At 33.6% G+C, this 27,128-nt stretch overlaps 1 protein-coding gene across 2 annotated transcripts in view; it reads left to right on the top strand.

Moving 5' to 3' along the window:
* Positions 1 to 4,742: 4,742 nt before the first annotated feature.
* Positions 4,743 to 27,128, top strand: part of LOC107007740 — a 23,522-nt gene continuing 1,136 nt past the window's right edge. Inside the window, exons 1-4 of one of the 2 annotated variants that reach the window (XM_015206494.2) lie at positions 4,744 to 5,097; positions 5,172 to 5,365; positions 9,518 to 9,836; positions 15,589 to 15,685. In XM_015206494.2, coding sequence (XP_015061980.1) covers positions 5,002 to 5,097; positions 5,172 to 5,365; positions 9,518 to 9,836; positions 15,589 to 15,645 — 666 coding nt within the window. In that variant the 5' untranslated portion in view covers positions 4,744 to 5,001 and the 3' untranslated portion in view covers positions 15,646 to 15,685. Of the gene's footprint in view, positions 5,098 to 5,171; positions 5,366 to 9,517; positions 9,837 to 15,588; positions 15,686 to 27,128 lie in introns of both variants that reach the window. The other variant, XM_015206502.2, reaches the window with a different exon arrangement.

Raw genomic sequence — 27,128 nt, 5'->3', positions numbered from 1 at the left:
ACTTCTAGGAATCTGTCACCCCCCCCCCCAAATGCATTCAGGTAGGGGACGAATGCAGTTTGGCCTCATGATACCATCTTAAAGTCATCATAATAAAAAATATAGGAACATTCTTGAAAGAATAAACATGTAAACAAGAGAAACACAACTCAACCACACATTCAGGAACAAACTCTAACGAACATACTCCTAACATATGTACAGTACAAACTAATATTACACTATAAATGTACAAATTCGAAGCCTACAAATGTATAATAATACTCTACAACAGAATCACTAAGAGTAGTACTAAGTCGATAACACGAAACCTGACAATAACAACTACTCTACAACACAACAATTAAGTATACAACAATACAAAATCTTAACACAACTAACTATGATAAGTCGATTCTAACACTTTTTACGTAAAATAATCCCTAATTGTGCGTTTCCCAAAACAAATCACAAATACATAAAGAAAATATTTAATCTTTTATTGGTTCAGGTAGTCCTCCAATATTTTTGTTTAATGCTTAGCAGATTTAATTAAAAAGAAGAGAGAATCTGAAAAAATGAAAAAGAAAGAAAACTTCAGTGTTTTTCTTAAGATTTGGTCGTATTATCCTCACTTTATTAATATTTAAATTTAATTAAAAATGTGTTGACTTCATTTATGAGAAAAATGAGTCAAATGATCTATTTACAAAGTATATGATACTTTTATGTGGTAGTAAGATGCCTACAAAGTTAAGGTGTCTTTTTGAAAATTTGAAACAACTTCAGTGACGACTTTATGTCTTTTCTCTAACTTTAATCCTATTTGAAAACCAAACAAGATATACAATTAATACATGAATAACCAAAGTTACTCGGGGTCGTTCGGTAGCTGGTTAGAGTTATGATGATGTTAATAATATAGGTATTAGTTATGAGTAAATCTATGTATTATTTTATGCAGACATTAGTTATTCATGTATTAATTATTCCTCCTTTTGTCTTGCATAAAATAATAAAAGATTCCTTATACATGTATTATTATGTGGGTTTCTAAATTGTTAGTTAAACACGATATTAATTTTCTACGTGAATAACTTGGAGCTTATCTAGCTACCAAAGGATATGTTCATATATTAATTTTGGACTTGTCTCATAACCAAACAACACATTATTGATCATTTTCTTATTTATTTACTAGTAAACTTAGCTGCGCTATGCGCGGTATCTAAAAGTTTTCATTTTTATTTAATTTTCAAATCCAAATAGATTAGTTAATAAATTTTATCATTTAGCTTTGTAATTTCAACTCAATTCATGAATTAATTTTATCAAAAAATAAATACCTTAAATTAGCAGTACGGTCAAATACCTATATTTTTTTGGTTGAATAGTACCTATTCATTTATGTTAGTTATAATACATAATTAAGAATTTATGACTTCATTATCCATTTGAATGAGTTCTCAAAATTAAATATGGTTAACTTTGATGTTTTGTTTAAAATTTAAAGTGAGATTTTTAGTCTTTTAAATTTTTTTAAAAATATCAAAAGAATTAAAATAGTAATAAATTCAAAAACAGACTTAGAAATATGAAAAATTATTCGTAATAGATAAGCTATATATAATTTGAAGACTTAAAAAAGTACTTCAATATTTATATATTAAAATATAAAGTTCTCTCTATATATATTGATTCTTTGGAAGGAAATGGGTGATACATGATTTTAGTTCGGTAAAATAATTTTTAGTGATATAGAACTAACATAAAAATAATATATTATTGTTAAAATGCATAACAAAATAAGTAATAAATGAACAATTATAAATGAATGATAAAAGGTTTTATGTTAAGATTAAAAAAAAAAACTTATCTACCAAAAACTTATAATTAGACTCTTGAATTTTTTTTGAATAAAGTAAACATAAAAAATTGTTCATAAATAATATGAATATTTATAATTATTAATGATAAATAATATTTTTTTATAATTAAAGTATAGGAAAAAAAGTTAAGTAAATTTTTAGAATCATTATAATGGAGGATGAATGGTTAAGTAATAAGTATATTTGAAATGATTATTTGTATTAATTTTTTCCTTGATAAATTCTCTTCTATAATTCTAAGTTTTTTTAAAAAATTATTTCAACGCTATTTTTTAGTCTCCCTTTTTTCCTTTTTCTTTTTTATTTTTTTTTATTTTTTAGTCTTTGCTTATTTAATTCTATTAAGAAAACACAAACAATTAGCATAGTAATTAAGAGAATGAAGTTTGCTCGTCTTTAATATTTTTACTAATTTATATATATATATTTTAAAATAGTAACAATTAGCATCGTATCTTAACATAATCAAGTTAGCTTGTCTTTAGCTTTTTATTAATTTAAGCAAAATGTTTAAATGAATTTTCTTAATTAATTTTTATTAGATTTTTCATGATTCATATTTTATTTAAAATTTAAAAATAACTTCACAATAATTTTGATTATCTCCCCCTGCAAGCGTATCTACAAATACATTTTAATGTTTTCAAGAATTGTTTTTGTCTTATTTTTAGTAATGATCTTGCTGTTATAATTTCATGCAAAAAAATAAATGAATTACTCTTTTATATATCTTATTTTGTATCGTTCTTATTAGAAGTAAAAATAATTACACAAAGCAGTCTTTGTCGATAGATTTTGCATTACAAGATTAAAGTAGAGGACAAATAAGCTAAACATAAATATATTTGGTTAGAAATATTTTTTTGATGTGCTTTTAAGATGTCACAAATTTAAACAATAAGTAATTTGAGGTTATGAAAGTATAAAGTTGGAAGTTATAGGTATTACTAATAAGTATTAATTAAGTATAGAGGTTATGAAAGATGAAGAGGTGTGAGTTTATGATAAAAATTAAATTAAAAATAAATATATAAAAATAAGAGGAAAAATGTTAAAAAATGTTACATATTTTTTTAATAAACAAAAATATGTTTAAGTAAAATCCTCCACCATTTTTATGATTTATTTTATTATATGACATATTTTCTTTTTATCTCATTTTAGAAATTTCAAATTATTAAAAGTCTCCAAATATGCTTCTAATAATAAACATCATTTTTAGTAATTACTATTATTTTGAACAATGTATACTTTTTCGCTTATTTTATATTATAGGAGAGATATCTATTAAGAGAAAAATTAATTAAAAACAAATTTAAAAAGGGACATAGAATTAAAAAGTTGATCAAAAGGAATTGAATTTTTTTTGAAATTATCAAAAAAATAAGTAATCATACTAATGTTTTAAAATAAAATTAAAAAATATTTAATTTTTTGTTGATTAAATTCTCAAAATTGTGAAACATTTGGCCTATAAATAATTTCTATATATAAATAATATAATAAACAATGCAACGTTAAAATTATGTATTTTTACCATATCATTTTTATGTGATTGTGAGATACGAAATTATAAGAGGAATCGATTTATTTGATTCTTAGCTATATAATATTTGTATTTAATATTTAGTATTTTATTTATTTTATATTGAGATGTGATATATTACTTTTTTTGTTACTTATATTTATTATATATGTGTATAACATTTTTATAGCTAGTGAGGAGGAAGATATTGTTAGACGAAATTAGAATTAAGATATTTGACATTTTTTCAATTAACTAATTAGTCTGATAAGGAACCAATCAACTCTTATTGCATCGGAGGTTTAACGAAAAATTATAAACAATCCTTACAATAATACCAACAAACATACATAAATTAGTTAACTAATCAAGAAAAAATATTTAAAATATATACTTATATATGATTTGAAGGGGAAAGAAGGATCACGTTCTCAACATAACATAATTACAATCATTACAATAATAACAACAAAATGACATAAAATTATAGTTAACTAATCAAGCAAAAATATTTAAAATATTTAGTTATATATGATTTGAAGAGGAAAGAAGGATCATGTTTTCAACATAACATAATTCGATTCTTCAAATTTACAAAATGAATAAAGACAATCAGTGTCGGTAGAAACTACAAGAATAAGAAAAAAAATCTCAAAAAACTACAAAGAGAAGCAAAAGAGAAAATCAACAAATTATTTTTTCTATAGAAGAATCATGATTTGTATCATCAATAATCCAACCTAATAATATCAAATATATATGTAATTACAATATAACAAAAGTGATAATGATAATTAGACATGTCAAATCATTTTACCTCACAAAATCAAAATATGCAAAATATATAACATTTTTCATAATACATCCCTCTCCTGAAAAAATCAGATCAAAGAAGACAAAAGAAATTAACAAATCAAAGAAACAAAAAATGAAGAATAAGGAAAACAAAAATAAAATGATCATCATGCAATGTCTCAAAGTGGGTTTTTATAGGTGTAATATTTATGAGTTTTAATTTTTATATTAAATATTTTGAGGGTTATGAATATGAAAGGTTAGAAGTTATATTATTAAATTAAAGGTTAGGTGTTATATATATTATTAAAAGGTTAGGAGGTGTAATGCTCATTAAATAACTTATTAATAGCAATATATATATAAACATAATATTATTGTCTAAAAAAAAATCTAAAAAACCCTATTTTTTTTTAAAAAAATATATATACTTTTCTCATCATTGAGGCATGCCACATAGGCGGATTGAAGATCTCATTTATATATATATGTATTGATTTTGCTATTTTGGGGTTTTACTAAAAAAGAAACATCATATAATTAAATGAATACCGCAAAAAATTAGAGAATTTATTTTTATTGAAGGAGGAAAGAAAAGACGGACATCCCAGAAATCGGGTTTCCTTGCCCAGGGCTGCCTTAAATGCGGTAGTGTTCAATAAGAGGAAGTGGCGTCGTCGCTTTGTTACATCGTTGGTGAGAAGCGAAATCGAACGGTTTTTCGGGGCTTTCAATGTAGAACCCCGATCATCCTTTTTCCCATCTGTTTTTTTCTTCTCAGTTAATAGTGTCCAGTGGAATTTCTTCTTGTATATGATGCTTTGTTCTGCATTTACGACTCACATACAAACGTGGCTACGTGATTATGACAGGATTCAATCCTTCGCAGTTATTCTCATCTATGTTCAGGTATTTTCTGACTTGTTCATTTTGGCTAAATAAATAAATTGGTGTTTAATTCTGTTCTATTTTGATTCCACAAGATCGGCTGTTCACTGATTGGATCTCTTGGGGCATTATACAACGGTGTTTCATTAATCAATTTGGGTATTGGGTTATTCGCATTGGTGGCTATTGAGAGTAGCAGTCAGAGTCTTGGTAGAACATACGCTGTACTTCTCTTCTCTGCAATCTTAGTGGACATTTCTTGGTTCATCCTTTTTGCATCCGAAATTTGGTAAGTTTCATTTCATACTCTTTAGTTTTTCAAAATGGTAATTTACAGATCAATGGGATGATGAATCTTCAACTCTATGGAATTATTATAAACCACTTACGGATATTTCACTTCAATTTCTTTTTAGGTTAAACATAATTCATATTACCATCTGCTTCTGCTTGTTAAATATAAACATTTTTGAACACCAGAGAAGTGAAACCTTAATGAATGCAAGAAATGTTTTAGGGGTCCATAGTTTGTTGAGATTTTTTTTTAATGAAAAGAACAACATCTGATTTGACTTTTGAAAATCCATTCTTAAATAAGTTTTATTTCAATAAATTATGTAGTACCTCCTAGTTGATATATGCATTTCCTATCTCATCAAAATAATGTCATCTATATTAACTTTATTTTGCTTTTCGAATTAAGTATTTTCTGAAGATGCAATTTGTTAGAGTTGACTATTTGTGTGGACATTTGGTCGTTGAATAAGAATTGGACAAGAATGTGCATTAGAAATGGAGTGAGTGGCTTATGGTTGAGTTCAAATTGATATGTAAATTGTTATCTCTAGCTTTAATCCTTTAAACATAATTTTTTCAGGAATTTATTTGGCGTTGAAACCACCATGTTCGAGTAACAAAAAAGACCGTAATTTTTTAAGTTCTTAGTTATAGTTGTAGATTCACTACAAAGCTTCAATTCATGCATATGCCGACATGAAATTTAAAATTCATGAGGATCTACAATTAAAATGTATGATGCTAACTGATATGGAGGAAAGCTGAAGTTTTAAATAGTTCCCACGATTAAATGCATTGGTGTTAAGTGGAAGATTGGAGCTATGTAAGAGAAATAATTGAAACCGAAATTAACAATGGACAGAGATGTAAGGCTCTAAAGAGATGCTCCACCGTTACTTGTTCTTTCATTTCTCACACCAGGGTTAAACTTGTGCTTTGGTACCGAAATTAACGATGGACAGTTTTAATTTGGACTGACCTGAATTTTTTATTCTGAAAAACAAGAATATGAAACAGAGCTTTGGTTTAGAGACTATTCAATGCAAGCGCCAAAGAATGATTTAACGGACAAGGAACTGATAATGGGTGTCTACTAGTGAAAAGAAATGCAGTGTTATGGAATTCCAAGATTTGTCTAGTTCCCTGAGGATTATACTGAAGGATTATAATTGCCTTACGCTGTTCAAGATGGAGCATTATTTTTGTAAATTTCTCTATCAAACGAAGGAACTGTAGCCTTATTCACTATTCAAAAAGGCCATATCTTCTGATCCTAGATGAGAATTTATACTAAAGAGTGCCTTAGTATTCCTTTTTATGCCAGTAACTAGAAATTTTATAGATTTATTAAAAATTAGACACCAGGAAGTTGATTGGAATGTACAAGGTTGGGCAGTCCCCTACGCAAAAGTAACAATGAAGAAGAGGAAAGCTCTATACAAAAGATCCTATTCCTGAAGGAATTAATGAAATCTAATCATTATCTGTATTTCATAAACATCATGGACTTTACACCAAAAAGCTAGCATTCACAGACACTTATATTTCATTTCATGTGCAGGGTTTGCTTTGCCCTCAAACCACCTAGAATTCTTGTGTCTCCACAATACCCAAAACACACCTACCGGATAGTTCTCCAGATATATTTTATCTGTTTGCTTCTTCCTTTAATACCCAACTGTAGTAAATCATTCATTGAGCTTGGCATGACCCATTTTAAACCAAAGAAATTAAGGAATAAATCCCCAAGTTGTCTGGCAACTCAGTAGTGAAAGAATGAGTGGATTCCATTCTCTTCGTGTTTCTTGCAGAGGTAACATCAGTTAAATAAAGGCAAAACCCAAAGAAAAATCCACTAACTTTAGTCTCTTAGGGCCAAATGGTCGATTAACAAAGTGGTCAAACATAATTCTGTGGTGGCACATAATTCTAGAACTTGGGCTATCTAGAACCTTGGTGCTAAATACTACTCCCAAAATATACTATCCATAAGCTTATCACGAGTCTTGCTCAAAATCTCTTCCTAAAGCATATTTTGCTTTGAGGCTATGCTCAAATCTTGTTTTCTAAATTCATATACTGAAATCTCTTCTAAAACATATCTTTTCAAATCATGTTCACAACTTAAATCATGAGAAAATTTCAAGAAAAATGCATATCTTGTAATTTCTCAAAATAGCTTTCTTAATAGCATATACTCTAAAATCATGTTTTGATATATAAGGTTCACGAATGATAAACAAGAACATGCCAAGAACTAACAAGGATGACAATGGAAAACCTTTTTAAGTATATAAATAAGTGCATTTGTCAATATTCCATTACCATGAATAGAAAGTTCAAGAAATCATGCAATTCAGGTCATGAATATGATGAATTTGAATGTGGATTTGACAACCCTAACTATGGAATCAAGTTCATAGAAACTTAATAAATTTGGACATGAGAAAGAATTCCTCATTGAAGGCCTACATGTAAGTCGGGTCATAAATATGAAGAATTTGAATGTGAGTGTGATAACCCTGATTATGGAATCAAGTTCATAAAAACTTAGGAGCTTTGTACATGAGGATGGAACGAATTCCTCATTGAAGTCCATATGCCTTATGACGAAGCTTGATGGAGAATCTTGGAAGATGGACCCTAGCCTTGGTGTTTCTTGAAGTTGTTGAGAGTAGAGATTTAGGAGAGAATTAGAGGGTTAAATTCAGTGTTATAGAGGTGCGCTTTAAGCGCACTTAAGCCCTGAAGCGAGGCTCAAAACGTGTTGTGCGCTTCGACTCGCTTTATGTGCGCTTCAATGTTGTCATCAAGGTTCTAAGACAAATATTTCCTTGCCAATAAGTCTCTTTGGAAGAAGTAACACTAAATAATTGATATTTCACTTTATCATGATTTTTTTCAATTTCTTTGGTCATATATTTGTCATTCATATTTATAATTATTAGTCTTGGACTAAACATATATATTTATATTCTTTTTTCCCTTTACGCCCTTTTCATTAAAGCCTACGCTTTATTTGCTCTTTGTGCTTAAAGCCCCCACAGACTTTTCGCCTTTGATAACGCTGGTTAAATTATGAAAAACAAACTGACATTCTACATGTTTAGGGCTATTTAGATAATTCCCCAAAGGTTTTAAGATGAAAACATTCTAATAAAGAAAAACAAAAATAGACGAATTTTGGCCCAACTCTGAGTTGGCTCTGTGTCATGGAGCTGGAAGGCAAAATTTTATTGAAGTAGATGGTGAGGTCCGCTTCCTCTCCATGACACGGACTTGGTCGCGGAGTTGGGCTCGATCCATTAGGCAGGTTGGGGCATCTCTCGTAAATCATCCATAATCGATTGATGAATGGTGGGCGGCATTGGAAAGAAGACTCCCAATCCTCTAATTTGATTGATCAAAGGTCACCTAACTTTTCATAATCTTAGAGATATGGTTGTTTGAAGTTGACCCTTATCTGAATTCAGGTTGTAATTAAGCCGATATAAATGTTTTGAACTGGCTTGGTGTTTGAGATACCTTACAACCTTGAACCACATCTGATACACTAACTACACTTAGTAAAGGACCTTAACATATATGTACAACTTATAAATCATTGGGTTCGTGCCTATACACATATGGAGGATGGTTCGAATCTTTGCTTAGAAGTTGCGGGCATTACACAAGGTTTTTTTTTTTTTTTAAATCTAGATGGTCTACTATACTTTGTAAAGGAGGTTTCTGGTGAGGCCTCCTCTTTTATGTTTTAAGGACCAATGTGATCTCCAAAGTCATTTGACTCATTTCTTTCTTATTTATTATATAACACTCCATCAAATGCTATTGAAGTAGTATGAGCTCTTGTTTCCTCACATTGTTACTTTTTCTACAAGAATTGCCTTTTCTCAATCCTAAAAATTTGGTTTAGCTCAACTTATTTGTTTACTGTAAGCTGTTCTATTGGTCACTTCATGGATATTTTTAGTTTGACTTAATAGCATCACCGATTGCTGCATTACTGTGTAAGATTGCAGGTAGAGCCAGCCTTCACTCATGCATTGTGTTCTCAAACATCCTTGTACAGTAAATTTACCACAGCTCTTGAAATGTTAGAAAAAGTAAAATCATTCTTCCTGAACTTCATTTATTCATGCAGGAATATTTCTTCAGGGATTTATGGAACCCTTGTTATCTTCTCGGTGAAACTCACTCTCTCCATGCAAATTATTGGATTTTGTGTGAGATTATCATCTTCACTATTGTGGATTCAAATGTATAAGCTCGGTGTTTCTTATATGGACTGTTCAGTTCCCCGAGAGGCAGATAGTGATATGAGGAACAGTTTTCTCAATCCTGCAACTCCTCTAACTAGACAGCCATCCAATTCTGATGATGCTCTAGGTGGTTCTGTATACGATCCTGCATATTATTCCTCCTTGTTCGAAGATGGTAAAGACGAAACATATTTTTGCAGGGTACGCAGCTCCACTTTAGCACTTCCTTCCTCTTTTTCTGTTATCCTTTTATATATAATTGAATTTGTCATGTTTTAGTTGCTTTGGATTATTTGAGTAAGTGATGTGGACATTGAATATGATCTGTTTTAGATGTCTTTGAACACTCCGTGGCATTTCCTTCAACTCATTTGCCAAATTGTTTTTGATAAAGTGTATTGAACATAATGGATGTGGAATCTTATTAAAAGCATGATATAATTGGGATGCTGACATTGTGACTTGACGGGAGGAATCATTGACCTAGTTATGCTTGACTAGAGGAAAATAAAGATGAAGTGAAGAAGAAAAATACTTGCTCATATGCATAATGAGTTCATAGCTAAAGATATATGCTTTGATTTTTATCCTCTTACTTTTTTTATCAAAAAAATATGTGGTTTTGTTTTGAGGCTATTTAATAATGCGTATACTAATAATAATCTTCCTTTCCTGAATCGTCATTGCATATTTTAGTTTGATTTGACATAATTAGCTTGGATGATAATTACATGTATGGCTTTTATATAGAAGGAGGAAGAGGTCAAACTTACAACTTTACTTTTTGTTTTTTTTTTAAATTTTTTAGTTTGATTTGACATAATTAGCTTGATGAGGATAATTACATGTATGGCTTTTATATAGAATGGAGGAAGAGGTCAAACTTATAACTTTTTACTTTTTGTTTTTCTTGAAATATTACTATAACATACTGCGCAGATATTTGGAATTGAATGTTGCTAAATGATTGATAATTGTTGTTATCAATCTTATAAAGGTTATTCGGAAATAAGTTAAATGTGTTTGATGAGCAAAACTTTTCAATCTTAGAAAATGGGTATAATTTTGGGGCATTATACAGAAATAGCAACATTTATTGAAGGAAATCATTTTAAATGTTTGCAAGAGGAGGTTATGAATTGCTGAACTGTGATATACTGATTGTCAAACATTTTAGGTGGCAAGATAGGGAGCTTCCCACCACCGATCTTGACATGCCTTTGGGAGCTAAGAGTAAACCCTTGAGCATTTGGAACTTTGTGGTGGAAAAAAGTTAAAATAAGTTAGTATTGGAGAAGTGAATACTTATCCTTGGGTTGTAGAGTCATATTGATCAATAGTGTTCTTGAGGCCAGGCCAACCTATATGATGTCCCCTCTTTTCTATGCTTAGGAAAATCATTAGAAAGCTAGATCCTATGAGAAGAAATATTCTATGGCAAGGTAATGGAGAAGGGGAAAAGAATTTTATTTGGTTAAGTGGGGTGCTATTATAACCAAACAAAAACAAGGATGTTTGACAATTAAGAATTTGAAAGCCCACAAGAAGAGCCTTCTATTAAAGTGGGCTTTGGAGACTAGCAACAAATGATGAGGAAGGATATCAAGTGCTTGATCACAATATCTATGCCAATATAATTCATGACACCAATCTTAATTCGAACTCTTCAAATTTTAGAGATATCTGGATATTGAAATTTAGTTCTCCATTTCTTTTCATAAATAGAGCTTCATCTGTTCGATTGTTTGAGAAGAGTTTCATATGTTGCTTTTATTCCCAAGAAAACAGGGCCTTTGAACTTTAGAGATTTCAGATCTATAAAATTATTGTAAGCTTCTAAAAGAGAGGTTGAAGAGGGAGGTGAGCAAGTTGCTAAACAAGCATCTATTATTCTTCATTAAAGGGAGACAATTCATGGATATTGCACTTAAAAGCTAATGAAATTTTGGAGTCTAGGCTCAAAGGTGAAGATCTCGGTACTAGGCATTAAGTAGATGTTGAGAAAGCTTATGACTACTTCAACTAGGAGTTCCTTTTCAATATTCTTAAACAAATGGGTTTTATAGAAACGGGTTGAAGTAGATTGTATTTTGCATCAAGACTGTTAGGTTCTCAAGCCATGAGAATGGAGAATCCTTAGTAAAGAACGATATCACCAAAATAGCCCTTACGTGACACAAATTCGTTTTAATAGTGTCAAGAAGGTATTAGCCACCAACAACCTTACTCCAGTAAACATACCTTTGGATAATGATTCCTCTCCTTCCAATGGAACCACAAACAAAAAAACACTCTCACCTAGTGTTATCAAAGGCGAAAAGTGCAAAAAAGCTCTAAGGTCCTTGGGGGCTTTAAGCACAAAGCGCAAATTAAGCGTGGGCTTTAATGAAAAAGGCACAAAGGGAGAAAAAATACAAATATATATGTTTAGTCCAAGACTAATAATTATAAATATGAATAACAAATATATAACCAAAGAAATTGAAAAAAATCATGATAAAGTGAAATATCAATTATTTAGTGTTATTTCTTCCTAAGAGGCTTATTGAGAAGGAAATATTTGTCTTAGAACCTTGATGACAACATTGAAGCACACATAAAGCGAGTCGAAGTGCAGAACACATTTTGAGCCTCGCTTAGCGCGCCTTTGATAATAGTGGTCTCACCAGCTCGACTAAGAGTTCTGAATCAAAAAAGTAAAAAGAACCTTACTTATAATGAAGGGAGCAAGTTGTTAAACAAGCATCTATTATCCTTCATTCAAGGGAGACAAATCACATATACTGCACTAATAGCCAACAAAATTTTGGACTTTAGGCTCAAAGCTGAAGATCGAGGTACTAGGCATAAAGTAGATGTTGAGAAGGCTTATGACCATGTCAACTAGGAGTCCCTTTTCAATATTCTTAATCAAATGGGTTTTGGTGAGAGGTGGCTAAAGAAGATTGTATCTTGCTTCAAGATTGTTAGGTTCTTGAGCCATGAGAATGGAGAATCCTTGGTAAAGAGCCCTTTCCCCAAATGGCCCCTATGTGCCACGAATTCATTTTGATAGTCTCGAGAAGGTATTTGCCCCTGTGACCATACTTTTGTAAAGTACCATTGGATGGTAGCTCCTCTCTTTCCTATGGAACCTGAAACAAAAATATTCAATCTCTCCAGCTTGACTAAGAGTTCTGTATCGAAAAAGTAAATAAAAATGCACTTAAGACGAAGGGAGCAAGTGTCGAACCCTTCACCCCACCTACTTTCTTAAGGGTTCAAAGTACTAGTCATTAAGACTACTATGAGTGGAAAGTAAGGAAGCCTTTTCTTGACTTAGCAAGGCTCATACAGGGTGATCCTCTTTCACCTTTCCTCTCCATGCTAACCATGGAGGGTTTCAACAGTATGATGAGGGTTGCTAGTGTCTGAAAGGGTTCAAGTTAGTGAACAATTGAGGATAGGGGATGCATATATGCCATCTGCTTTATTCAGATTGTACTGTTACTTCAGTGTTATTAAAGGCGAAAAGCGCAAAAAAGCTCTAAGGTCCTTGGGGGCTTTAAGCACAAACCGCAAATAAAGCGTGGGCTTTAATGAAAAAGGCGCACAGGGAGAAAAGAGTACAAATATATGACCAAAGAAATTGAAAAAAATCATGATAAAGTGAAATATTAATTATTTAGTGTTACTTCTTCCTAAGAGGCTTATTGGCAAGGAAATATTTGTCTTAGAACCTTGATGACAACATTGAAGCGCATATAAAGCGAATCGAAGGCAGAACACGTTTTGAGCCTCACTTTAGGGTAAGCGCGCTTAAAACGCGCCTTTGATAACACTGCTGTTATTTCTATGAAGCTAAGGCAGAACAACTTAGCTTGATGAGAATGAAAACTAAGGAAGTCCTCTTTTTGACATAGTAAGGTCTCATACAGGGAAATCCTCTTTCACCTTTCCTCTACATGCTAACCATGGAGGGTTTCAACAATATGATGAGGGTGGCTAGTGGCTAAAGGGTTCAAGTTAGGCAACAATTGAGGACAGGAGATGCATATATTCCATCTGCTTTATGCAGATGATACACTGTTATTTTCTATGAAGTTAATGCAGAGCAACTTAGCTTTATGAGAATGATTTTGGTGATCTTTGAGGCTACTTCTTCTCTGTGTGTAAATTGGAAGAAGAACAGTATATTTCCAATCAAAGCAGTATCACATATGTAGAGTCTGGCTAGCATATTGGGATGTAGAATTGATCAATCCCCAATAGTGTATCGAGGCATGCGTTTAGGCAACCAACAGAAAGAGTTGAAATTTGTGATTGAATAGTAGAGAAAACGACAAAGAAGGTATCAAAGTGGAAAACTCAATACCTTTCTCTAGGAGGAAGAATTACTCTGATAAATTCAGTGTTGGATCTACTACCAATTTATGTAATGTCATTATTCCCCATTCCCTCCAAGGTGCAGAAGAGGTTGGATAAGTTGAGGAGAATTTTTTTTTTGGATGGGAAATAAAGAGGGCAAAGGAATACATTTGGCTAACTGGCAGACTACTTAGTTGAGTTGGCATTTTGGTGGTCTTGGTATCAGGAATTTGAAGGTGCAAAACGATTGCTTGCTGATGAAGTGGCTCTGCAGATTTTCCAGGGAGGATCATGCATTGTGGAAGGAGGTAATTTATAGCAAATATGGGCAGAATTACCAATAGTGTACTAACACAATATCTAGCATTTTATGGTGTTGCAGTGTTGAGAACAGTTGGGAATATTTGGTCCAACCTCGCTAGGAGCTTACATTATAAAGTGGGGAATGACACCAAGATCCTTCTGTGGAAAGAGAACTGGATTGGACATGAGGCCTTAATGAACTCATATCCTGATCTAATCTCCTTTTAAAACAATCCAGATGCAACAATAGTTGACATATGATCTCCTCAAGGATGGAACATCTCCTTCAGAAGACAGATGAATGATTGGGAAGTGGAGAGAGTGGTTGAGATGCTGCAATAATTGAGTAGATTTAATGGTATCACTTCAGAGCCTGATACAATAAGGTGGAAGCATGACAATGAAGACAGTGTTTCGGTGAATAGCTGTACAGGAAGAAAGGGATAAAGCAATCAAGTTGTAAGACAAGCCCATGAAAAGTGGAAGCAGGTATATAAAAACATGGCTTTAACCAAGGGTGAAGTGATTTACTTGGTCGGTAGTTAGAAAAGCATGTCTTAACCAGGAAAGATTACAAAGGAGAGATTTCCACATAGCATCTAGGTGCATCCTGTGCATGTGGCTGAGGAAACTAACAACCATTTGTTCCTACATTGCAAAGTTACTTCAGAGATTAAGGCATTATTTATTAGCCTCACAGAAACTAAGTGGATACTTCTAGAACATACAACAAACAGATCTTAGCTGCTGGATCAGGAGAGTAGGAAGCAAACGTCAAAAGAAGTGGTGGATAATAATTCCACCTAGTATATGGTGGACCAAATGGAGAGAGAAACAATATATGTTTTGAAGATAGTTTCAGTTCCATTCAAAAGATTAAATGGAACTGTATCATAACCTTTCATTTTTGGTATAACGACATTTAAATGTCTTTCTTAAAAGTCGTTCAGAAACCTAAAAAGACAATATTAAATTAGTAGTTCAAAAGTTAATTTAATGCGGAATCACCTTGACTTAAACTTGAATTATTAAATGGTAGATAAATTATAGGACATCCTAAAACAGAAAGCATGTTACCTAAGTTTGGAGAAAGGAGTATTTCTGAAGCATGTAAAAGCAGAATAATACATCTCTGTAAATGTTGCAGGCGTTTGTTAAAAGATGCATGCCTCCTTTGGTATTTACTCTTGAGATTGAGTGTATATTTTCCTGTATTTTGAGATTTAGCTGAGTCATGATTAACTATATGATACTTTTTATGTTATATTTGATGGTCATTATATCCTCTTCCTGTTGTTTTTAGGGTAGTCAAAATAATGGCTTTGTGATTGGATCACCTTCTATGGCGAAAACAATTTAATTTTAAGCCATCAATGAGCAGATCTATCCGCATCATCGACGTGAGTTGTCCTTAATATGTTTGACATTCTCATGTTGGCTCCTTAGAATGCTTAGTTTTAGACTTTATATGCACTAAATGTTGTTAAAGATTGCAATTCCCTCCTCTGTATTAGTTGCTACAGTTAACAATTGCTCAACGACACTTTTGAATCATGAAAAGCACTTTGAGTCTCTGGGACCTTACAGTGATGGTAAAGTTTAGGCCCATATATAGATGTCTCCCCTTGAACATTTTTATCATTGGAATCTCATTATTGTATCTTGGAAGTTTTTCCTGGGTCTCATAATCAGACTAATTTTTTTAGTGCCAATTGTGAACAACTTTTAAGTGTTCAGTACTAAGCAAGAGACAGTAGAGTGCCAATTGACTAACTTCCATTCTCTTGTTTTTTAATTTTATTTGAATTGATAGTAGACGTAGAGTTTCAAGGGCGTATTGATGCTTGCTTCTCTGATATTTCTCTTTCCTTTTGCTGCCTTTTTTATTTTTACATCTAACCTCATTAATCTTTTTTATCTACCAGTTAAAATTAACCACCCAATCCCAGCAGTTTTCACCTTTGGTTCTGTCCCCCATGCCAACCACGTTCCAGCCTCTCTCCTTTCCGATTTTATTTCAAGTACAACATGGAATAACTACAATTGCATTGCGGTCCATGATTCTCCATCTAAATCTCTCAGTCCAACATTATAAAATTAGTTTCTCTAGTACTGAAATCGCAAAAAAATCTTCTACAATATTAAAAGAACTTCTAGTAAATATTGGACCTACTGTGGATACATGGGTAGATCCACAATGTGGTATGAGGAACCCAATAGCATTTGTCTAGACCTTGTATATGTGTTAGGCATTCTACTACATATTAGTAAAAAGTTTTTGGCCAAAATTTCTCTTTAAGTATACTTTAAATTTAGACAATATCCTTAAAATATCATTTTTAGCAGAAAACATCCTTCTTTTTTTTGATGAAGCAAGTGAGATTTCATCAAGGCCTCCAGTAGATGCAAACATACAAAAGGGGGATCTGTCAGCTCAGCAAGAACAGAAAAAACTTATAGAGCTAAGGAGCTGACAAAATCCAGGTAGTGATCTAAGTTATTTACAGGGAAAAGTTGGCCCAACTAAAAAGGTTGACCAAACAACTAGCCTTAAGCTTACAAATTGGAGTTGAAACTCCATCAAAATATCTCCTGTTTCTTTCATTCCAAATAACCCTAAAAAACCAAGCTGGGATCATGATCCAGATTTTCCTGATGGATTTTCTAACTTCCATAGAGCTCCAACTAGTGTAGGCATCTCTGATATTGAAGGGCATGGACCAACTTATACCAAAATGCGCTAGGAATATGTTCCAAAAGTGTTATGCAATAGGGTAGTGAAGCATAAGGTGGTTGATGTTTTCTGAAGTCGACTGATACATGTAACACCTATTGACCAGTTGAAATTTTCTTCTCATAAGATTGTCTTGAGTGAGGCATGCTTCTTCTTAGGCTGTCCAAGTAAAACACAAGACTTTAGGGGTGTTCTTTAGTCTTCCAGACTAACTTCCAGGGCCATAGATCAATCAGCATCTTATTGGAGCTCAAGTGTTCATATCCTGCCTTGACTTTGTATAAACCTTTGTTGTTGGCGTTCCATTTTAACTTATCATTGCCCTGAATGTTAATGTTGTTGTTTTCTAAGCTTTTGAGCAGATCCAATAACTCTTCAAATCCCCAATCTTGCAAATTTCTTTTAGGTTCAGGTTCCAAGAGTTTTCATCCCTATACTGAGCAATACAATAATTAGGATGTCTTGCAATGTTTAATATATTTGGGAAGGTTTCTTTCAAAGTATAGGCTCCTGTCCATTTGTCTAGCCAGAATCTGATATGGTTCCCATTCCCTGCCTCAAATTGAGTTTGTTTGAGAAAAGGCATCCTACAAGGTATTAATGACCTTCCATAATCCAGTTCTGTAGGGAAGTGTGGATTGTTTTGTACACCATTGGGTGTTGCTGCATGCTTAGCCACAATCACCTTTTTCCACAGACCATCCTCCTCCTCGGTGAACCTCGAATGCCACTTCATAAGCATACACTTGCTATGAATAGCAGATCTTTGATACCAAGGCTGCCAAGATGTTTGGGAAGAGTGACTTTTTGCCACATCACAAGGTGTAACTTGTGAGATTCACTGTTTCCTTCCCACTAAAATTTTCCTCATGTTGTTTAGACGCTTCAAGACTTTGTCAGGGATTGGAAAGAGATGCATGATATATGTTGGGATGCTATCAAAGACAGTGCTTATTAGAGTCAATCTTCCTCCTAGAGAAAGGGTACTGCTTTTGCCATGTAGCAAGTCTTTTCAAATTTCTCATTAACCCCATTCCATATTTCAGTTGCTTTGTGTTTGGCCCTCAAAGGTAGTCCCAAATAGGTTGTTGGGAGATTGCCGATACTGCACCCTATAATATCGGCCAGCTCTACCAAATTTGGCACCACATCAACAGGATAAATAACACTCTTCTACATGTTAATATGAAGGCCCGTTGATGCTTCAAAAATCAGGAGGGTGAGGTTAAAGTAGAGAACTTGTGATTTTTTCAGCACCACAAAAAATGAGTGTGTCATCTGCAAATAATAGGTTTGAGATGGACACCCGGGTCTCACTGTTGGTTCCTACCCTGAAACCCTCCATCAATTGTCTCTGTTTGTCTTGCTCGAGCATGCAACTAAGACCATCCATAGCAAGGATGAAGAGAAATGGAGAGAGAGGATCCCCTTGTCTGATCGCTCTCGTGGGAGAAAATAATCCCACAGGACCACTATTAATAAAGATGGAATATTTCACAGTAGACATGCAGTATCTTATCCATCTGATCCATTTTTCCCCGAACCCCATCTTTCTGAGAATTGAGATTAGGAATGCCCAATTTGTTTTGTCAAAGCTTTTTCTACATCCAGCTTAAAAAGGAGGCCCGCTTCCCCATTTTTCTGCTTCTAGTCGAAAATTTTATTAGCAATGAGTGTAGCATATGTTATTGTCTGCCTTTAATAAAAGCATTTTGATATTTTGACACCAGGTTTCCAATCACCTTTTTAAGTCTTTCAGCCAGGCGCCAGCACCGTAGCTATGAGTTTATAGAAGCTACCTATTAGACTAATGGGTCTGTAGTTGGTTAGCGCGATAGCTCCTTTTCTTTTTAGTATAAGGGCAATGAAAATGCATTAAAAAACTTCACCATATGACAATTGTGGTGGAAGTGATTGAGAGCTCCAAGTACGTTATTCTTAATTGTATCTCAATTCTAATGATAAAAGGCCATGGTAAAGCCATCCGGTTCAGGGGCTTTATCGGGAGCACAAGATGTGACTGCACCTAGCACTTCTTCCTCACCAAACGTTGCTTCCAAACCATCTTTTTCTTCGGTTGTTAGTAGGGGTGTCAAATGGCCGGATTGGGTTGAAATTGGAAATATTACAATGGGTTGAATATAAATCGGGTTGGGTCTTGACCCGCCCAAGTTTACTTTGGGCTCAAATGGGCTAAAAAACGGGTTGGGTCTTGACTCGCCCAATTTGACCCGATTAATTTCAATAATTTAACATATTGATATTTAACTTTTATAATCACAATTTGAATTTTCGCTCAAGAATTTTTTGTTTTAAAAGTAAGAAATGGATAGATAAATCCTTAAAGATGGTACATAGATAATAATTCATACCTTCAATTTATAAGAACATATCTTAAGAAAAAGTTTTAAAACGGGTTGAAATTGGAGATTCAATTGGGCTCAATTGAGAATTCTCTTCAAATGGGTTAAAGCTTGAATGTATTGAGATTGAGCCCAATTCAAATTATCTTGAGCGAAACCCTTCAAATTCTGGGGGGGTTGGGTGGGTTACCTATGTTTGGGTTCATTTTTGACACCCCTAGTTGTTAGGCATCCCATCCCTTCAAAGGAGGTTGTAGGTCTCTAGTTTTCTTCCTCTGTAAAGAGACTGAGAAGCTGAGTATTTCCTTCTTTATAAGCTCTTTATCTTTTATTATCTCTTCCTCCACTAGTAATTTGTCTATTCTATTGTATCTTCCGTTGTCACTTGCAACCCTTTGGAGGAATTTAGTATTCCTATCACCCTCTTTAAACCAGAAACATCTGGACTTTTGTCTCCACGAGGCCTCCTCTGCTTTGGCGGATCTCTGAATTTCCAGTTTGAGATTCAAAATCTGATATTTTACCTCTAGAGTCTTCATTCTGCCTTCATTTGCCTGCTCAAGTATTAGAAGTTCATCCAACGCTTTGCTTGCCCTGACTTCCACTTTGCCATATTCCTCTTTATTCCATTTTCTGATATCCCTTTTCAAGTGTTTCAGTTTTTGAGCTAGTATGTAATCTGGGGAACCATTAACATTATAGCTCTGCCACCATTCTTTGACTTTGTCAATGAAACCATCATGTTGTAGCCACATATTCTCAAATTTAAAGTATGACGGGTTAACATACCAGTCAGCACTCTCCAAGACATTGAGTCTATGATCAGAAGTTACTTTTGTGAAGCGCAAGTTCATTAACCGAAGTTGTCACTTCATTCGGTAGAAATCAGGAATCTATCTATTCTGGAGGCTTGAGTGGAATCCTCCTCACCCCTGTACCAAGTGTAATCAGCACCCTGAAGAGGTAAATCAATCAACTCCAAGATCTGAAAAGTTCCTCATTGCTCTTGATCTTCTAATGCAATTAAACCTTTCACGTTCGAATCTACAGACATTAAAGTCTTCTCCACTACCCAGTAATCAGTCCATTACCCTCTAATATCAGCTAATTCATCCCAAAAATATGTTCTTTCCCAATTTGAATGTGGCCCATATACACCAGTAAAGCACCATCTGAGATCTCCCTGTAACCCTTCAAACATTTCAGTGATGAACCATGTGCCTCTCAAAAAATCTATGCGATTCCATTGCCTCTTTTCCCAGAATATTATTGATACCCCCTCTCTTTCCATATGATTTTTAATTACATCCAGTCGACCTATCTAGATCCCCAAATCTGTGTTGCTATAACCGTAGGCCATCCTTCAATTTTTGTTTCTTGTAGACATAAAACATCTGGCTTCCACTTCTTGACCAATGATATAATGATCTTTTTTTTTAATTGTCATTAAGCCCCCACACATTCCAACTTATGATTTCACTTTCATTCGTACAGTGCTTTGAGTTTCCTACTCTTCATGATTTTTTCTCCCTCATTATGGACCCCTTTGTCATAGGTACCTGAGAAAATCAAAATTTTCACCTCGCCATCCCCTTTTTTCTTGGAATTTTTTGCATCTTTCTTTTTCTCCCTATGTTGCTGAAGTTGTAATTTTCTCTTCTGCTCCATACGTAAGATCATCTCCAGGATCTCGTGCTCAAACCCATTTGCATTCACCCCAAAGACCTTCCATGCTTCAGCCATAACAATCTTTGTGCACTGTGTCATCTTGTTTTCAACAGGGTTTTCCAGCAACTGCTGATTTTGAGAGCTTTCTTCATGTCAGAGGAGAGAGAAAATCCCTATTCAAGGAAATGGAGTAATCAGAATCTGAGGCAGTTACTTTGTTTGTTCTGGTAATAAAGAGGGATTTATGGGGCGTGATATGTTCTTATAGTTCTCTGCTTTATCACCAGCTTCTCTGTCTGTTTCCCTGCTACTCTATTCTCTGCGTTTGATTCAGAATTCAATCTGAGAACTGGTTAGGCTTCAGAGTGTCTTTAATTTGAGGCGTTCTAGCATTATTGACTGGCCCAATGGCTCTCCAAATCTTGTGTTGTTTGGCTGACCCTCTGCTCCCCTCTTCTTTAGGTCCGATCTGCATATATTAAAGGTCCCTTCTCCTTATTTTCGTCCTGACCCACCGTTTTTAAAAAAGTTCGGTTTCTGTTGACCACGTTGTTGTTCACGTGTTGCTTTCTAGGGTTGGGGAAAACAGGTGCAGCTATAGGTATAGCTGCAGGAGTCCTAGAGGTAAAGACCTCATGCTTGACTTTACCCGCGACGACATCAGAATCGGAGATAATGGAGATTTCAAATTTCCACTCCTTAACCGCTAAATCCACCTTCCTTTGAAATTCCATGTCGGAGTGAACACAGATGCGAGCCCAATAAAGTTGATTCCTGTTCTTCGTGTCTTCATCAATGTCTACATATCCCCCACACTGATTTCCTATTTTCCTGATATTTTCAGTTGTTGCAAGGGGTTCCCAAACACCTTCACCCATCTCTGACCTGCGTCTCTGTGTGTTGCTTCAGATTCAGCAGCCACTAACCACCAATTGAGAGTTAGCCTCCTTTCGTTCCAAAATCAATCACCATTTTGACTTGTATAGCTTCCTGCTTGGAGTGTAGCTGAAGAGAAATTTGTTGTGATTTATGGAGTGACTCTACGCCCTGCACTGATTTGCCATCTGTTGTTTTTGAATTATCTCTTGATTAGGGCTGATATTAAGAGAGTCGTTGAACGTCCCAATTAGACACTTCACAAGAGAATTCTCCTTTTCTATTGACTGGGACTCCGAAGATTTCTCAGAGTTATTTGGCCAATTAGTAATTTTTGTTGCTTGAAAATATGATTTTGCCTTTGAATCTGCAAGCTGAAATTGTGGATTTACATCCTTCCTCAGAAACTTTTTGATCTTCCCTGCAATATCTTCCCACCCCATTTGTAGTCATTCTCCGGGATAATCTCTGATATTTCTTTCTCCCCAAGCAAATTTTCTACTCTCACGTACCAGCCATAGATGCTGAAATTTTGGATTACCCTGTATGAGTCGCATTGGTTCTTTCTCGCCTACCTTCTGCATCAGTTTCCCCTATCCTGTGAAGCTTCAAGCAGAGCTTCACACCCAACGCTGATTTGCTTCATCGATTCTAATACTGCCAGTAAGTCTCCTCCCACGTTCAATCAGAGTGAACCATCGATCACAATCTTCACTAATGTTTAATAACTCAAAAGATTTGTCACGTGCAATAAAAACAATTTCTCTCCCATATCTAGAAAAGAGAGAAGTCATCGGAGAAAGTTGACGGCAAACTTTAGGAGAGAGAAGATTGAGTCAATAAGATTTGGCGCACTTCCCACGTTAGAGCACATTTTGAAATGTGGTTCTTCTCATTTGAATCTGCTAGAAGTGGTGTTTGCTGACTTCCTTCTAGTAATGGAGAATGAAACTTCAATGTGAGACGTAATTAGAATTTTGATCACCTCAATATCAGACTGTCCCAAAAAATTATTGATTCAACTACAATTTGACTTTGTAAAAGGTAAAGATAATTAAGCTCTAGGTTTTTTCCATTGACAAATGAGAACACGAGTAAATCATGTAACCGTGCATCTTCCAAACATTTTTGTTTCAAGAAGTAATGGTATTTGATATTTTTTGTATTCTTTTTTTCGGATGCTTTTTGTAGCAAGTAATGAAATTATGCAAGAAAACTTTTGTTGATACTCACATAATCTACACATGTTTTTGTAGGATTTCCTTAATTTTTTTGACAATATCTAACTCAAAGATGAAAGTTAACTTTCAAAATATTTGGAGGATATTTTTTTGCCAAAAAAGATATTTTAAGGATGTACTTTAAGTTTATAGTTTAAGGATGTTTATGACCAAAAACTCTATTTGTAAATATGACTATGCATCCAATTATTATTGTATATTAACGTGAGGTCGTTCTAGGAACCCACAAACATCAAATTTTGAATTTTCCTATGATTAAACATATTAACCTAACATTTAATAGATGTCTAAACATGATTGAAACCTCAAATGAGTAAGTGAATTGAGTTTTTCTGTTTTATAATTTAACCACTTAGGGCTTGATTAGGTGTGAAGCATTCATGTCTTTAACAAAGTCTTGGTACTATTAATAAACTATTCAAAGATATTTCTGAAGATGATTTTTCACTACCATTTTGTCAACAACTACTATAAGTTGTTCACCACTACCATCCCTACTGTCAACCACCACTATCAACCACCCCACGACCATCATCATAACAATCTCTACTATCACAACTATCACCACTTCCACGGCTAATCACCACCATTACCTCTAACATTGACAACCATAATTATAATTGTCGTAGCCACTACCAGTCACTATTTTTTTTATGATTAGGTAAAATCGCAGCCGCTACGGGGTGCGCACAGGGTAAACCCCCCCACTCCTATGCAATAGCTTGCAAACCACAGAGAGGTAACCCATTAGGCAAACCCGGTGCGACTAGCTTGAGCCTAAAGACAAACCCCTTGCTTTCGTTTGCAACAGTTTCGAACTTTAGACTTCTAACATGGAAGTCCCACGCCCAAACTAGGCCTTCCTAAAGGGTACCACTACCAGTCACTATGTAATCATCATAACCAACCACCTTAACTATCACAACCACCATCATTGCCACTACCACCACCGTCCACATTCCTCGGTCACTACGACGAGCCACCTCCACCTCCACCGTTACAACTTACAACCACCACTACTGCAAACAATCAGAGCTGCGCCTGCCACCGCCTTACAATGTAATAATATTTGGACCACCGTACAACCTAATTATTTGTTGATAGTAGTATTTCAATTATCTTGTATAAATTTGAATTTTTAATTAATAAGTTATGAACATTCAAATTTGAGAAAACAAATCGTCTATATCATTCATCTAAAATAAAACATCTCTCGCTATATATATATATATGTGTGTGTGTGTGTGTGTATATATATATATATATAGCATATCTTTCTTTCTAAAAATGTCCTTTCAACTTTGTCCTTACTAATTGATATCACCTAAAATAATCTTTAGGTGATATTAATTAGTTGGAATTATATAACACGGTCCTTGAGATTTATGTAACCTATCCCAAGTTCCCAACTTGCTTTGGATTGAAAGTAGTTGAGATTGAGCGGTTAATTTTAGGTAGTGGATAAAAATGATTAATGTTCTCTTATATAATTATTATTATATTATATAGACATTTTCCTCTTTTGTCTGTACTAGTCATCGAACGCATGCGTTGCATGTGTATCTCATGCTAAATAGTATAACTACTTGAAAGTTCAAGAATTTGAACTAAATCTTTTTGTATGTTATTTGAACATGTGTAGAAAACAATTATGTTTCATTTTTAGAACTATTTGTATGTACATTTATTTTTATTTTGTAAGAAACAAACCTGTTTTATATATATATGGAACACATGTTGGTATGTTCTTGTTTTAGGTTCTCATTTTGACTTCTCGATTAGTTGCGGACATAGAGCAAATATATTTATATGTTTTTTTCATAGTTAATTGAAAAAAGTATAGAGCGAAGATAGTTATTTGTTTTTTCATACTTAATTGAAAAAAGTTTTATTTTTTTCCACAGGAAAACTAAAACTAAAACATAAAAAATATATTGAATTTGCGGAATCTATATAATCGCATGTTATTTTTCTCTCTCGTAAATGAAAAAAGCAGTGAAAGAAAGTACCTACCTGATTTGACTTGGTATAGATGCATATATCTAATATAAAAAAGTGAGCATGTTATTTTGAAGCAGCCAAGAGTATGTTCACATGTCACTAACGTTTTAAAGAAGAAAATGTTGGAAAGTGTCAAGATTTTAACCAATTCATGATCTATGGTAAATGCTTTCAAATTCATGACAAAAATTAATTGGTTGAATGAAAACAGTAATAAGAAATAGATGTAATGATATCTTTGCAATAATTAATGAATCATAATTGTAATGTAGATTTTCTATATTGCCCTTCCAAATAAATAAATACCCTATTTATTGAAAATATGTATGGAAAAAAAAAAGATTTGTTGTGTTCTTTATGTGAAAGTGTTTTTTCAATCGTTTAATTTGTCTTTCAAATTCATAACGTTGACAACTTTAAGTATCCTTTAACTAAATCCTACTTTAAAGAAAAAACCATGTCGCTTCATATAGCTTCACTAATATAGTCCAGACCAAGAAGAGAAAGAAGAAGATAGAATAGAATATCTCAGAAGTAAATTCACGTTATTGTTGATGAAGCTGAATAGATCTACTTTTCAAGGAGAAATGGGATGAGTGAACCTTATCAAGGTGTTGTAACAATTAGTTTCATTTGTTCATGGCTCAGCCAAATCCTAAGTTAGACCAGAATATAGTCAAAGTGGAGGCATGTACCTTGTTTCTATAAGTGTCAAATGAGTGGGTTGGACTGAGGTTTGGGTGGGTTAAAATAAGTTGACTTACTAAATGAGTGGGTTATTGACCCGCCTAAAATCTCTTGGGCCGAAATGGATTAGGCTAAAATGCAGGTCAGAACCCAACCTGCCAATTCTTTCTAAAGTTTTAATTGTGTTAATTGTTCTTTGATAATTTTTTTCTATCAAATAAAATTATTATGTTTTTATCATGGCTATATATAACAAATAAAATAAAAGCAATATCTTTATACAAATATTTTGATAAGATTTCTCAGTAGCCGATTTGGCTACATATCAACCTAATTTTGAGTGGGTTGAGCTAATAAATGGGTGGTTCAACAGCCCATCCAAACTTGAATAGGTTTTGGTGGGAGGGGGCGGGGGGGATGGGCAGGTTGACTTTGATTTTGTCCCCCGTACTTGTTCCATGCATATACTATTAAGCCTGATTTCTTGTGAGGAATAACAAGCCTTTACCTTTTGGGTTACTCGAGATGAGAGAAAGGCAGTGTTGATCCCCTTGAGTATGTTAATATTCTTATACCTGCATATTCTGAGCATCAAAATAGTGAGAAATTTCAATTCTTAGCAAGTTCAAAATTCCATGAAAAACCAAAATAGCTGAAGGAAAGCAGTTGCTGATGATGAACTTAAATCTTTGCTCATGAAGAAGCTTGGGGTTAATAGCCTTAGGATTTTGTGCATGAAGAGATACATGGCAAGGATAGAGGACTAATATATAATTTAACCACTCATAAAATTTGGGAGAACAGTGTGAAGGATGACTTCATCATCCTCCTTTTTCAATAGGGGTTTTTATATCTTTTTCATTGAGTTTATATTTAGAACTACATTCTTTTTCCTCAACAAGTACACAATGTAGTTATTTATAGTTTTCTTAGAATTGAGAGGGAGATTATAAAATCTTGGATCTTGAAGTATAATACTCCTTCCGTCCCATTTTATATGAGTTTTTGTCTTGACACAGAGTTAAGAAAGAAAGAATGACTTTTGAAACTTGTGGTCTAAAATAAATCATAGATGGTTGTGTAGCTATAGATCATTTCAATAAGGGTCAAATAGGTATTTGAAATTTAAATTGTTACTTAATATAGAACTATGTCATTCTTTTTGAGAATGACTAAAAAGGAAAGTAGTCTTATAAATTGGGGCAGAGATAGTACTTAAATTTCTTCCCATTATAGGTGAGTATGAGAACAATTAAAGCACACATGAAGGGGG

Source organism: Solanum pennellii, chromosome 1, assembly GCF_001406875.1.
Source record: "Solanum pennellii chromosome 1, SPENNV200".
NCBI lineage: Eukaryota > Viridiplantae > Streptophyta > Magnoliopsida > Solanales > Solanaceae > Solanum > Solanum pennellii.
The sequence above is the reverse complement of the archived record's forward strand: the minus strand, read 5'-3'. Positions and strand labels throughout refer to the sequence as shown.